Source organism: Chiloscyllium plagiosum, unplaced genomic scaffold (genome assembly GCF_037043375.1).
Source record: "Chiloscyllium plagiosum isolate Xiang-an unplaced genomic scaffold, Cpla_swu_hap1 HiC_scaffold_1, whole genome shotgun sequence".
Lineage (NCBI taxonomy): Eukaryota > Metazoa > Chordata > Chondrichthyes > Orectolobiformes > Hemiscylliidae > Chiloscyllium > Chiloscyllium plagiosum.
The window spans coordinates 40,309,085-40,323,643 of NW_028270139.1; the positions used below are offsets into that span (position 1 = coordinate 40,309,085).

General features: G+C 40.6%; 1 protein-coding gene across 6 annotated transcripts in view; it reads left to right on the forward strand.

Moving 5' to 3' along the window:
- The window catches only part of shroom3 (shroom family member 3), a 432,635-nt gene that overhangs the window by 372,503 nt on the left and 45,573 nt on the right, over positions 1–14,559 (forward strand). For all 6 annotated transcript variants that reach the window (XM_043695296.2, XM_043695305.2, XM_087986057.1 and 3 more), the window contains one exon: positions 13,732–13,863. In XM_043695296.2, the coding sequence (XP_043551231.2) occupies positions 13,732–13,863 (132 nt within the window). The remainder of the gene's footprint in view (positions 1–13,731; positions 13,864–14,559) is intronic.

The following is a 14,559-nucleotide window of genomic DNA, read 5'->3' on the forward strand; positions in this document are numbered from 1 at the left end:
CTTACACTCTCATGTGCACGTGCATTCAAGCCAAAATAGTATCTGGAGACAAAGCATAGATTTGTGCCATTAGCAGTTGTGCAAGAAGTAAATCATATGAATAAATTTCAGTTCCATTTAAAACGTATGCAGTGCAAGCTGGATGGATTGCTTCTCATCATTCTTGGATAAAGGAAGTTGGAAACATTTGACTCTCCAGACAGAATTGTGGCCAGCTTTCGGTAAAGGCAAATCTGTTTTTGCTAAAGATGTATCAATGCTATTTCTCTCTGTGTTATATCATAGAATTGATCGTAGTATTGTTACAGCTTGGAGGAATGCTCTTTAACCCATTTTGTCCATGCTGTTTCTTCTCGGGACCAATCCATGACCTGCCATCCCCTTACACACTCTTCCCTTCAGATATTTAGAATATTTACACAATACAGAAGAAGTGCAGCACAGGAGACTGTTCTTCCCATTGTATCTGAACCTGCCAAACAGCAAGCCAACTAGCATCATCCCATTTTCCGGCACTTAGTCCATATTCCTCAAGGTTATGGCACTTCACTAAGATACGTTTTTTAGATGAGGGATTTTGACTCTTAGGCAGTGAGTTTCAGATCTTTGCTACCCTATAGATGAAGCAATTCCCTCATGTCTCATTTAATCATTCCATTAATCACTTTAAATAGAGGTCCTTGAATCATTGATCCCTCTAATAAGATGTTTAGGCACTTCATATCCACTATATCCAGGGCCCTCACAGCCTGTCTGCTTCATTCACATTTTTCCTCCATAGCTATATTTTTCAGGTCCTTTTAAGTCTCCACTGCACCCTTCCTAATAATGAGGTGATTAGAGCCAGAGTGTGCAGGCAGCATCTGAGCTGCAGGAAAATCTACGTTTCGGGCAAAAGCCCTTCATCAAGAATTGATGACTCTGATCTCCAGTATCTGCATGTACTCACTTTCGCTGTACCTAATTTCTGGCCGACCTAAAGGTTTCCATAGCTCCAGCCTAACCTTCCTACTCTTACATTCTGTGCCTTGGCTATTGGAAGAGTATTTCATAGTCCTTCTAAACCACCCTATTGACCTGGTCTACTCCTTCAGAGATCTGTGGATTTTTACTCCAAACTCACTCACTTCTCTTCCATTGCATTTCTCAGTTTCTTTTGTGAATTTTCTACCTTGTTTGATTTCCTGAAATACCTTGCACTTGACTTGGTTGAATTCCTTATGCCACATTTCTGCTTGTCTGAGCAATCGTTCATACCTACCTGAAGTCTACAGCTTCCCTCTTCATGACCAACCGCATAGCCAATGTTTGTGTTACTACTTGATACTTCCTACTTTGACAGGTTGATCAGATAGGGTCCTCCTCTCCTTTCAGGTCAGCAGGGAAATGCTTTCTCTACAACACAGATGCTTCAACACTTCATTCCATGTTCTGGGCTCTCAGCCAATGCATACCGAGATTAAATGCAATAATGTATACTGAGGCTAAAGAAAAGTTTGCTCGATTGACAGCTCTGATTCTGCACTATTGTGTCAATTCCACAGTGTTTATTCACACAAGATAAAGCGGTTTCAAGTATTTATAGTTTCTGTTATTGATACTTTAAAAGACCTGGATGATTGACACTTTTGTCGGGCTGCCATAAAAACATTCTTCATAAATTATGACTTTTTAATCTACAGGGTAATAAGAATTACTTAATACAGAGCATTGAAGTGCCAAAACTTGGTGTGAAGGACAAGGAGGGGCCTTGGGAGTATGTGAAGGGTGTAATTTGGTACCTCGAATGGATGGAGAATGTGAGGTGGATGAGAGCTAGAAGGCCTTATACAGATGAGTCGAGTGTGGTGCTGGAAAAGCACAGCAGGTCAGTCAGCATCCGAGGAGCAGGAAAATCAGCGTTTCGGGCAAAAGCCCTTCATCAGAAATGAGGCTGGGAGCCACCAGGGTGCACAGATAATTGGGAGGAGGTGGGGCTGTCAAGTTTCAAAACACAGGCAGGTTTTCAGAACGGCCATCTTGGCAGCTGCCTCTGAATTATGTCTGAGGGGGTGGCAGGCCTGACTGGTTACTCCCCTCCCCCGAGCAAAACTCTCAATTTTGCAGGCTCTTTATCCCAAGGTAGGCCACTATTTCCCAATCCCCTGTTACACATAAAAATCCAGAGAGTTGTCTCTCTATTCAGAAACTACAGCAGAAATCACTTGACTTTCCACTAACTATTTTGATGGGACAGATGTTGATTGCACCTTGTCTCTTCCATTTTAAAAATGTACAGATTCCACTGCCCAATCTTCACACCAAAACGTGACTGTCACAACTACTTTTTTATGCAAACGAGTTTTCAGTGCAAAGTGATGGTCTACTTAATGCAAAACCCTGTTCAGGGGGTATATTGCATTGGTTTGAATTCTCCAGTGCGGCATATAAATTTAATTACCCAAGATACGATCACTTTTTCAAGTGAGTGTTTGTTCAAGTGACTGTCAGTTAACTGCTGGTGAACATCTCAAAAGTTGAGATTCGAAAGAGCAAGAAACTCCATTTAAGTCGGACATAAAGGTCAAAGTCATGAATCATCTTGAACGTGGACTCAAATGTGGATCATTAATCAGCTAAAATGATCCACTGTTTGTCTTTTATTGTGTTTGTTGTTAGGATTGTGCAGTCAGTTTGCTTTCTGGACCATTAATTATTGTATCAGGTCATTAATTAGGACTATTTTCTGAGAACTTTCTTTGCCAGGTTAGGGTTACTCACTAATCACAAGTTGCCTGTATACTTGTGCATAGACATTATAAGATCGTCAGTGGTTGCCAGGGGTTTACCATCTTGAATGTTAGAGTTACTGCACATTTTATCACCAGCAACCATGAAAATTATCCATTTGGGAGAGAGGCACTTTCATCAAATGAAGGTCACAGATTTCTGAAGGAATGCAACAAATGATTTTTGATAAATATGTCAAGTTGTTTGACAAATCCCCATACATTGCAAGATGTTATTTATATTTTGCATCTTTTGCTTTTATTTTGCTCAGGGGTGTCACTGTGATATTTGCAGCATAGATGATGACATTGGGTCCTCAGACAGGCTTGCCCATGGTCACTGAACTTGGTATGACCAAATAAAAAATGAATGGCTCCTTTGAAAGTAACTGAATATCAAAAGCAGAAACAAAACATGGGAGAGGAATCTTTCAGGTGCATCATTGTAAGTACCTAGTTGCCCTTAAGTGAGCTGCCTTCTAGAATTGCTGCATCCATGTGCGGTAGGCAGTCCTAAGGGAGGGAATTCCAGGATTTTGACCCAGCAACAGTGAAGGGATGGTGATATATTTCCAAGTCAGCATGGTGAGTGGCTTGGAGGGGCAATTGAAGGTGGTGGTGTTCCCATGTATCTGCTGCCCTTGTACGTCGATGGAATTGGTCGTGAGTTTGGAAGGTGCTGTCTGAGGATCGTTGGTGAATTTTTGCAGTGCATCTTGTAAACAGTGCACACTGCCGCTACAGAGCATTGGTGATGGAGGGAGTAGATGCTTGTGAGAGTGGTGCCAATCAAGCGGGCTGCTTTGGCCTGGATGGTGTCAAGATTCTTGAGTATTTTTGGAGCTGCACCAATCCAGGCAAGTGGGGAGTATTCCATCACATTCCTGACTTATGCCTTGTAGATGGTGGTCATGAGTTATTTGCCACAGTATCCCTAGGCTTTGACCTGCTCTTTTCGCTGTTGTGTTTAGTGGTTAGTTAGTTTCTGGTCATTGGTAACCTCCAGAACATTGATAGTGGGGGATTTGGTGATAGTAATGCCATTTAATGTCAAGGGGCAGTAATGAGATGATCATTGCCTGACATTGTGTGGCACAGATGTTACTTGCCACTTGTCAGCTCAAGCCTGGATATTGTCCAGGTCTTGTTGCATTTGAGCGTGAATTGCTTCAGTATCTGGTGAGTCATGAATGGTGCTGAGCATTGTGCAGTCATAGGTGAACATCCCCATTTCAGTTTACATTGGGGTAAGGAATTTATGGAGCAGCTGAAGATGGTTGGGCCGAGGATATTGCCCAACACGTGCAGAGATGTCCTGGAGCTGAGATGACTGACCTCCCAAATATATAGTAAGGTGGTTGTGCCAGATGCAAGGTATTACTCCAACCAGCAGAGAGTTTTCCCCCAGTTCCCATTGACTCCAGTTTTGCTAGGGCTCCTCGACGCCATACTGATCAGTTTTTGTCATGTTGTTTACAAAGAGACAAAATATGGGCAAACACTGGTAAAAACACATTCAGCAAGGGCACGTCAAATCCAGCCCAATGTGAATGTAAAAAGAAAAGCATGGAATTAAATGTGAGTGACTTCCTATATTTAACCTCACTCATAACTTGTTTAACGAAAGCTGATATATTGATTTAATGCTTAACTGGAAAAGGTTAATGTTCAGCTGACTCCCCTCAGTGGACTATTCATTGTCATTAAAGCAGGTGGCGATGATCTTGATGGTATAACCTCACCATTCTCAATGCAAACTGTAGAGGTGTGGCAAGGAAGAAAGCCTGAACATAATTCTGTTTAAAGCAGAGAAATGTATCTCCAACTGTCTATAACTGAATGCTGAAAAAAAAGTCTTGCTAATCAATTCATTTTGCCATTAATGAACTCTGACTCAGTCTCTTACTTCAAAGCAGTGACATAATGTCAAATATTAACTTACTGTTTTGCTTTGCAAACTAGTCCCCAAGTGATTTATTGTTATTATAGCCTTTGGAAACATTTACCTCACGGGAGTGTTAACTTTTAATGATGTAATTTAATTGTATCAAAGCAACTGACTAAATATAAGGAAATGCATTGTCAGTCAGTTTTTCTGAAATAGTATCAGTATTTTGACATCGTACAATAATGCAGAAAATGGGTGGTACTGAATTAACAGAATACTTTGCAACTCTCCAGATTTTACTTTCTATTAAAGTAGATGAAAATAACAAATCTAAAATTTCCCCTTTGCCTTCACATCAAATAAGCTATCAAACGTGATGCTAAAAAGATTGAAAGCTGATCTGTCTAAAGATATTTTGACCCTGGTTGAAGTGCTGTGACACTTGTTACAGTACACATGTGCCCTTTTTATTCCTTTTCTTTCCTAAAATACTTGTTTTAGCTTGTCTTTAATGTGTCACCTCTTATTGTGATTGAATACGCCCAGACGCAAAATTAATCTCTCTGTGATCTTTTCACCCTACTCCCTAGACAGATTATCACTGCTATGACATGTTGAATCCCAAAAGCCATTAGATAGCACAAAGTAGTATGAACTGTATCTATTTTTTTCAGGACTGTTTACACAGACTGCTCTTTTAGCTTGTTCATCAGACATCATTCAACGTCTTCAACCTATACTTAAAATTGCAGTTACAGCCTGTTTTCTAATAAAGTTCTGCAGTAAGTTCATATTTTAGGTTATTTCTTGAAGAGAAGAGTTACTGTACTTGCCCAATCTTGCACTCTCTTTTTGCTTACAGACAAGAGCATTTCAAAACTGGTACTGCAACTGAACAGGTGAATTCTGTCACCACAGCTATCATTGTCACATGCTCAATGATGTTTCACCGATGGTTAACCTGACATCATCGAAACCATGTAAATCTGCAACCACATCCTTCAGGACCAATCAAATGGTCCCAAACAAGAGAGTTTTGAAAGAAGCATTTGCCAGTGATAGGTTACAAGGATTTTAAAGGAAAGGAAAGAATATTGAAGAAGCTTGAGCTCCTTCAAGGAGGAAGATGCACTAGTGGTACCAAAGTGAGATTTGTTGGTAAATGTTGCAAAATTCTTTGCTGTAGAGTGCTAACAAAGTTAGGTCATTCAGAATATTCAAGGCTGAGATAGTCAGATTTTTAATCAGTAAGGCAATTCCCCCAAGGGGAATGGGGAAAAGGCAAGTGTGGAGTTGAGGTCTGTCAGATTCGCCATGATCTCATTGATGGAAATGACATGATGGGCCAAATGTCTTTTTAACTCACTCATGGAGCTTAGGCATTGTTGGCTGAGCCAGCATTTAGTATTCGTCCCTTGTTGCCATTGAGAAGGTGAGCTGCCTTCTTGAACCACTGCAGTAAATGTGCTGTGGGTAGACCCACAATACTATTATGAAGAGAATTCCATGATTTTGACTTGGCGATTGTGAAGAAATAGTGATCTATTTTCAACTCAAGATGGTGAGTGGCTTGGAGGGGACCTTGGAGGTGATATTCCCACATATCTTCTGCCCTTTTCCTTTGATGGAAGTAGTCATGGGTTTGGAAGGTGCTGTCTGAGGATCTTTGGTTAATTTCTGCTGTGCACACTGCTGATAGTACACACTGCTGCTTCAGTGGTCGAGAGTGTGGATATGGTAACAATTAAGCGGGCTACTTTGTCCTGAATGGTGTCAACAACTTACGTGTTGATGGAGATGCGCCCATCCAGTCAAGTGGGGAGTATTCCATCACAATCCTGACGTGCACCTTGTAGGTGGTGGTCAGGAGTTGAGGATTTGGGAGGTCAATTATTCGTAACAATATTGATTCCAGTTTTGCTTGGGTTCCTACATGCCACATACTCAGTTGAGTACAACCTTGGTGTGAAGGGCTGTCACTCTCACCTCACCTCTGGAATTGAGCTCTTTTGTCCATGTTTCAGTCAAGGCTTGTAATGAGTTTGGGAGCTTGGTGGCCCTGGCAGAACCCAAACTGGGAGTCACTGAGCAGGTTATTGCTGAGCAGGTGCTGCTTGGTAGCACTGATGACACCTTCCATTATTTTACTGATCATCAAGAGTAGATTGATAGGGCAATAATTGGCTGGGTTGGATTTGTCCTGCTTTTTGTGTACAGGGCATACTCTGGCAATTTTCCACTTTGTCTGGTAGATGCCAGTGTTGTAGCTGTACTGGAACAGCTTGGCTGGGATGCAATAGGCGTTGGAGCACAGGTCTTCTATACTATTGCTGGAATGTTGTCAAGACCTTTGCAGTATCCAGTGCTTCCAACCCTTTCTTGATATCACATGGAGCTAATTGAATTGACTGAAGACTGGTATCTGCAATATTGTGGACCACTGGAGAAGGCAGAGATGGATCACCCACTTGGCACTTCTGGCTGATTGTTGCAAAAGCTTCAACCTTCTCTTTTGCACTGATGTGTTGAACTCTTCCATCATTGAGGATGGGGATTTTTGTGCAGCTGCCTCCTCCAGTAAGTTGTTTAATTATCCACCACTATTCATTATTAGATGTGGCAGGTCCGCAGAGCTTAGATCTGAACCATTGGTCGTGGGATTGATTAGCTCTATCTAGCACTTGCTGCTTATGCTGTTTGGTGCGCAAGTAGTCCAGTTTGGTGGCCTCACAAGGTTGACGCCTCATTCTCAGGTATGTATGGAGCTGCTCCTGGCATGTCCTCCTGCACTTTCCATTGAACCAGGTTTGATCCCTGATTTGATGGTATTGGTTGAGTGGGAGATCTTCTAGGCCATGAGGTTTCAGATTGTGTTGGACTACAATTCTGCTGTTGATGGCCCACAGTACCACATAGATGCCCAGTCTTGAGCTTCTCGATCTTAGAAGTCTGTCCCATGTAGTACGGCGATAGCGCCACAACACAATGGAGAGTATTCTCAATATGAAGGTGGGATTTTGGCTCCATAAGGACTGTGTGCTGGTTACCGATACTGTCACCGACAGATGCAATTGCAGCCAACGGATTGGCGAGGTCACGTCATTTTTTTTTCCCTTAGTGTTAGTTCCCTCACCAACTGCTGCAGACCCAGTCCAGCAGCTATGTCCTTTAGGATTCAACCAGTTCAATAATAGTAACTGCCACATCCCTGGTGGTGGACATTGCAATCCCCTGCCCAAAGTACATTTTGCCCCCTTGCCACCCTCAGTGCTTCTTCCAAGTGTTGTTCAGCATGGAGTACTGATTCATCAGCTGAAGGAGGAAGGTACATGGTAATCAGCAGGAGGTCTCCTTGCCCATGTTTAATCTGAAGCCTTGAGTCTTCATGGGGTCTGGAATTATTGTTGAGTACTCCAGGACATTTCCCTCCTGACGGTACCACTAAGCCACCACTTCTGGGTCTGTCCTGCCAGTGGGACGGGACATATACAGTGATGGTGGCGTCTGGGACATAGTCATACTCTCAGAATCATAGCTTGCAATGTCAGGCTGCCACTTGTCTGAGAGACCGCTCCCTCAATTTTGACACCAGCTCTAGATGTCAGTATGAGGACTTTACAGAGTCAACGGGACTAATTTTGCCATTTCCGGTGTCTAGGTCAATACCAAATCATCATCCAGTTTCATCTCTTTGTTAAGACTTTGTAGTGATTGTTATAAACAAGTAGCTTTCCAAGCCATTTCAGAGGACAGTTAAGAGTCAATTACATCGTTGTGGGCCTGATGTCATATGTAGGCCAGACAAGGTGAGGATGGCGGATTTCCTTCCCGGAAGGACATTAGTGAGCCAGATGGAGTTTTGTTTTACAATCGACAATGGTTTCATGGTCATCATTAGATTCTTAATTTCAGACATTTTTATTGAATGCAGATTTCACCATCTGCCATTGAGGGAATTTAATCCAAATCCACAGAATATTGCCTGAGTTTTTGCGTGAATAGTTTAATAATAGTACGACTAAACCTTTGCCTCCAAATGGACTACTTCTGCTGCTGTGTCTTATGTCCTTTATGGCCAATAGCAGTGGAGCAGCTGGAGGAACATATACCCAAGTGAAAAATCTGAGTAAGGGGCAGCGGGTTCCCACTTTTAAGACCAAGCTTTGGTCAAAGTTACATTATTAGTACGTTTGAGATTGTGAATGCCTCAAGCTTGTTCACAAGACATCCCAGAAAAAATCATGGAGAAAGGTTTGCCTGATGGGCTAAGGGTGGGTAAAATTAATGAAATTGATGAAGTTGGCTCCCAGCAACTGATCCAGACAAGAACATCAACAATCTGAACTGAGGAGAGAAAGCAGGATCACAATGAACTAGGCCCAGAGGTTGTGTATGAGGTGCTGGAACACTGGGGGATTGTGACCATGGAAGTAACATATTTGGTAAATTGATTCATCTGTTGAAAATTCAAATATGTTTTTGTTTTTCTTTCTTTTTATTTTAATCATTTTTGAAGATTAATATACTTTCATTGGACCAGAACACACCACTTTAATATGCAGCTTAACATTTTACTAGGGTGTAAATCCAAGATAGCTCATGTGGGTATGCGGAACCAATTTTTTGGTTCCGACATTTAGATTTTTGGGGGTCTATGTCAGCTTGCTTGAAGAAATTGCCGAGTTTCTAAGAAAGCTGTGGACTAAAATTTCATTTTGCTGTCAGAAGCAGAGTTGGAAATATTCCTAGCTCCACACACCCAATCCTAAAAGTCTGCCCTACATGTTCCATTGTTCATTCTAGATCAGCGGGAGGACAGGTAGGTGTGAGTAGGAATTAGATCCAACATTCTTTTAAAAAAAAAAGTTCTGAGGCATCTATGGGTGCTGGTGGTACTGAAGCTCTGCAAAGAAAACAATAAATGAAATGCATCCTACACCATTTCACCTTCTCCCCTTTAACCAACACTGATTCCCCATGTCCTATCCAGGCCAACCCAAGTGAGTTCATGATTCTCCCCCTACCCACGACCCTTTATAGCTCATGAATTATGCCTCCCCTGCCCTTACTCTCTCCATGCCAACTCACCCAGCATTCACCATCTGCGGACCTCTGGACCCAGGCCAAGTTGAAAAAAAATGTATTAATGAATGTTATTAATTTTCTTTTGTTAATGAATCCTGTCCAGCTGCCTTTTAAATGTTGTAATTGTACCCATTCTATACTCCGTGTTCTGACCAACTCCTCCTCCGCCTTGTCTTCCTGCAAGACCACTTTCAAGGAATGAGGTATCTGCTCCCCCCCCCCCCGTGTCTTTGTTCGTCAGTACTCCTCAGGTCTCTACCATTAACTGTATAAATCCTGCCCTCGTTTGTCTTACCAAAATGCAACACTTCACATTTTTCTAAATTAAACTCCGTCTGTTTTTAATTTTGGTATGGGTGAAGGACAAAACACAATGTAGCCTGACCAGTAGTGACAGTAGTAGGAGGAAATTATGTGAACTTCGCTCCTTAAATCTTCCCACTCCTTTACCACCTTCACAATCAGTTCTGTTGTTGATGCTTTCAGTCACCAACTTGTAAACTTCCTGTTTCATTGTCAATATGCCTTCCAACCATTCATGAAGATGTGGTTCTTTCTTTTTGCAGAAAAGATGTTACATACATTGTTGAAGAGGATGTAAATAGAGTAATTGTGGTTTAATGATACTAAGATTGACTTTTGGAAATCAACATATAGTGGAGAGAGAAGTAATGAGTTCCATGGTTCTGAGAAATAGTGAAAAAGGGTGTAATGAATGTTTTTGGAATGTAAATTGCAAATTTCAACGATATGTTTTTGTGTTTATTTATCTCTCAATGATTCTTTCAAAAAAGATAGCTAATTTGTCATTAAGGAAATACTTCTTCATAGAATCCTGATAGTGTGGAACAGGCCATTTGTCCCATCGAGTCCACACCAACCTTCCAAAGAGCATCCCACTCAGACTCAACCCCTACCCTACCCTGTAGCCCTGCATTTCACTTGATTAATCCACCTATCCAGCACTTCTTATTCTCTGCAAATTTTTTGTAGATTCATTTTTAGTTAGTAGTACATATATGGGAACACCATCATCATCAAGTTCCCCTCCAACCCACTCTCGATCCTGACTTGGAAATATATTGCCATTCCTTCACTGGGTCAAAATCCTGGAATTCCCTCCCAATGGCATTGTGGGTCAACTAGACAGAAGTTCAAGAAGGCAGTTCACCACCAATTTCTCAAGGGCAGTTAGGGACGGGTAATAAATGCTGGCCAACCAGCAACACATGCATCCCACAAAACGAAGAAACATAACTGAAGACATACGAAATGTATTGCAGTTTTTAAAAATATCACCGTCAACTTGCATTTGTGTTGCACTTTAAAGGAAATTTGATGCGCCCAATTATTTTTGTGTTTGCGTTTCTGGAAAGTGATTTCCATTTCAGGGCACTGCATCTGTGACCATGTAGGTCTCAAATCTGATTGTGACTTTGTAGGAGAATTGAGAGAGATCATAGAAAGTGCTGTCTTGGACTGCCAGAGACTATTCAAGTTTGGTATCAAGCTAAGTTTGCCAAGGAGTCAAATGAATTCCCTAAATGTAAAAAAACTTATTCAAATACATGGAGGGAACATTTTCATAGTTACAAGTATAGGTATTCATGTTTATCCCAAAACTAGTGGGTTTTTTTAAACTGCTGCAATAATTTGTATCCAACTGGTGTTTCAGTGACTTGTTAGAATGGAGGCAACTGTTTCCAAAAGTACAGAACTCACATCAAATTCAAACACATAACAGAGGATTATCTGTGAACAACTCAGCACAGAATGTGTGTGTGGTCCCTATAATCTCTTTTGTGTGCCAACATTGAATTTAATATGGGTGGTGCACAGAGGTAAAAGAACTTCAAAAAACGTGAAACATAAATCTATTTCCAAAGGCCTTTACCATCTTTTATTCTTAGAAGTCCAGTACTTTAGTGCAAGGTGCGTAGAACCAATTTTATTTTGAGCATTGGTTTTTATACCTTGAAACTTTGAGGCAAGTACATTGCAACTTCACCAAAGCATAAGGTGTACGACTGCAGCAACACTGTCTTCAGAAATCAGACCTGTGTTTTAAGACTTTAAATCTTTTCGATGCTTTTCTTTCTGTGATTTGTTTTTAGTTGGTCACACCCAGAATTCTGGGCTTGGGAGAAAAGGATTCAGCCAAGCCTCTGATTATTGATTGTTGTCCAGTGAGCCTTGCTAGAAAGATGTGCTTATGCTGAGACTGAATGGAGAGCAGACCAAGTGTAGTTACAATGACCAGGCTAATAAGTAATCTTATTATAAAATTAGAAATCCAGTTTGGCACATTTTATCTTGTCAGCAACCAATTAAAAACCCCAAACAGTATGCTGTTCCATTGACCTTCATAAAGGCAACCAAAGCAATGCAGTCTGGTTTTTGCCCCATGTCGTTGGTGGCCACTTTGATTGAGTTACATTTGACACTCATGGAGCTTGGCTGTAAATAAATCAGTACTTTAAAAAGAAAATGAAAGGGAAATTCTGGGGAAAAGCAGAGGAAAGAAATTCCAGTTTTTCATTAAAGCAATCTGTAGTTTTTAACATCATGTTCCTGGCTTTCATCTTACCTGAAAGCTAATTCCTGTAATAGATCAAAATAATTTCAATTTATCACAATTGTGTATCTGAAATATGTGGCAATGAGTTTAAATTATTGCTTTGGAATACTTTGCTCTCTCTGGCCATTGAACCTGAAAGATCAATTATTTTATTTTTCACTTTTAATAAATTTGAAAGAAGAATCAAAAAGCTGTCACTTCTAAATTATATTTTCATTAGAAACTCTCAAAGGAAAGCTGTAAATGATGGTTATTTGACTTTGATATGATTTATTTCCATTATTTTCTTGCTTTGATCCACACCGATGTTCTTCCAAAAGTAAATTCTATAGGGAGGAGAATCTAGCTGTTAGTGTGGTGTTTATGAAACTAGTTAATTTACCATTAGCTACCTTCTGAAGTCTTGAAGCATATTTTCAATGTGCTTGATCAAGCAAGAGACAATTCCAAGAATGTTTTCAGTCCCGTTTCGTTTTACTTAGATCACCAGTGGGAATGTTCACCAAAATCAATATCATAGTTCGAAAAAGACAAGCTGATGATGTAGCTTCAAGTAACTGTTGATGTTACCTGCAATCTCTCCTACAAATGATCAGCTTTTACTTTGTGTCACTGCCTGGTAGCAAAACCAAAGTTGAAAATGTGACAACTGGGGAATTGAAGACTGGTTTGCACCTTTGACATTAGATAGCAACTCTGCTTCACGTTTGATAGAACTTCTTCTCTAGTAACATATTGTTAATAGATCGGGCCATTGCAGCAACACAAACTTCAGAGTTTTGACTATTTTTATGGTCCAAAGTTGTCAAAGGGAGAGTTCCAACATATTTAATGTAGCAGTACAGCTTCCAAATAGTTTCAGTCATATTTTAGTAGCAGGTACTGGGATAAAGAATCCTGCCTGTCTGTTGTTTTTCCGAGGTGCTGTCCCTTCTCTGTCCTGTTCTTGTCATGAGAGTGGAGCATGACTGAAAATGAAAGATTGCATAGACTAGGATGCTTCATTCCTCAAGGAATTGTATGGGAGGGAACACTTTGCTTTAAAAAAGGGGCAACTAGAGATGGGCTTTCAACTTCAGTTTTACAATTACAATGTAGTGAGGAAGTGAGGCAATCTGGAGAATGTTTACTTCAGAACTCTCTAATCTCTAAAAATTTCCTGTATTTCCCTGAAGCCTGCTTTAAATGTATCTCCATACTGAACACAGTGATTGTTTTGCAGAAGAACTCAGAAGTGGAGGAAAACAATGAAAGCTTTTTTTTGTATGTCAGCAAATATAGAATGAAAGTAAATGTGGAAATTATTTACTGGACTGAATAAGCGTACAATTAAAAACTGTCTTGATCAGACTTGCTCCTTGTGACTGACTTACTGTTAATAAGCTGCATTTTTTCTCTCTCTCTGTTCACAGGCGGACTGAACTGACAGGCCGACCTCACTCCTGGCATTCTACAAAATTAGTGGAAAATCAACCAGATTCAAGCATGATGCAAATATCTCAGGGCACGATCAGCACTCCTTGGCACCAAACCTACCATTCTAGGTTCGTAAGCGTCCAATTTCTTTCTGTGGCAACAGAAGAATCTGCTACTTATTTCTGTACTATGAAACCAAAATATAACTATCTGGAAAGCAGATCTAATCCTGTTTCACATACAGTGAGGGAATGGAGAGGTTAACGGCAGACTTTTTACAACTTCTGTTTACACTGCTGACTAAACATAGTTAGTTGCTTCCATTCCTTTAGCCATTTCCAAACATTCACAGTTAATTTTCATTAATGTTTGCAAGTTTGAAGATTTAGAGGATCCTAAAATGCTGCTTGTAAAATTTGTACAAAGATATGTCTTCAGCTATTAACCTTGTCTCTAGTATTGACATAAAGGGTCCCACTGCCACATGTTCTCTATTTGGATGCATGACTTTCATCTCTCTCTCCTACCACTGCCCTCACATGCCCCCCCCCCCCCTTCTCTCCCCCAATCTCAGATATTTTATTGTTGGCCTGGATCATAAAAATAACTGTTAATCACCATCAAAGAGATTCAAAACTTCTGACGTATAAACTAGGTACATATACTGTAATTGGTTAATGTTCAGAATAAATGTTAACATCACCAGGGTTAAACCAGTTGAGCTGGACACAGGAGTTTGATAATTGGGCTGAACTGTTGTGGCTTGAACTCTGAATGGAAGTTGGTCAGTTACAGTGTTTCACTAGGTCTAGTTACGTTGACAC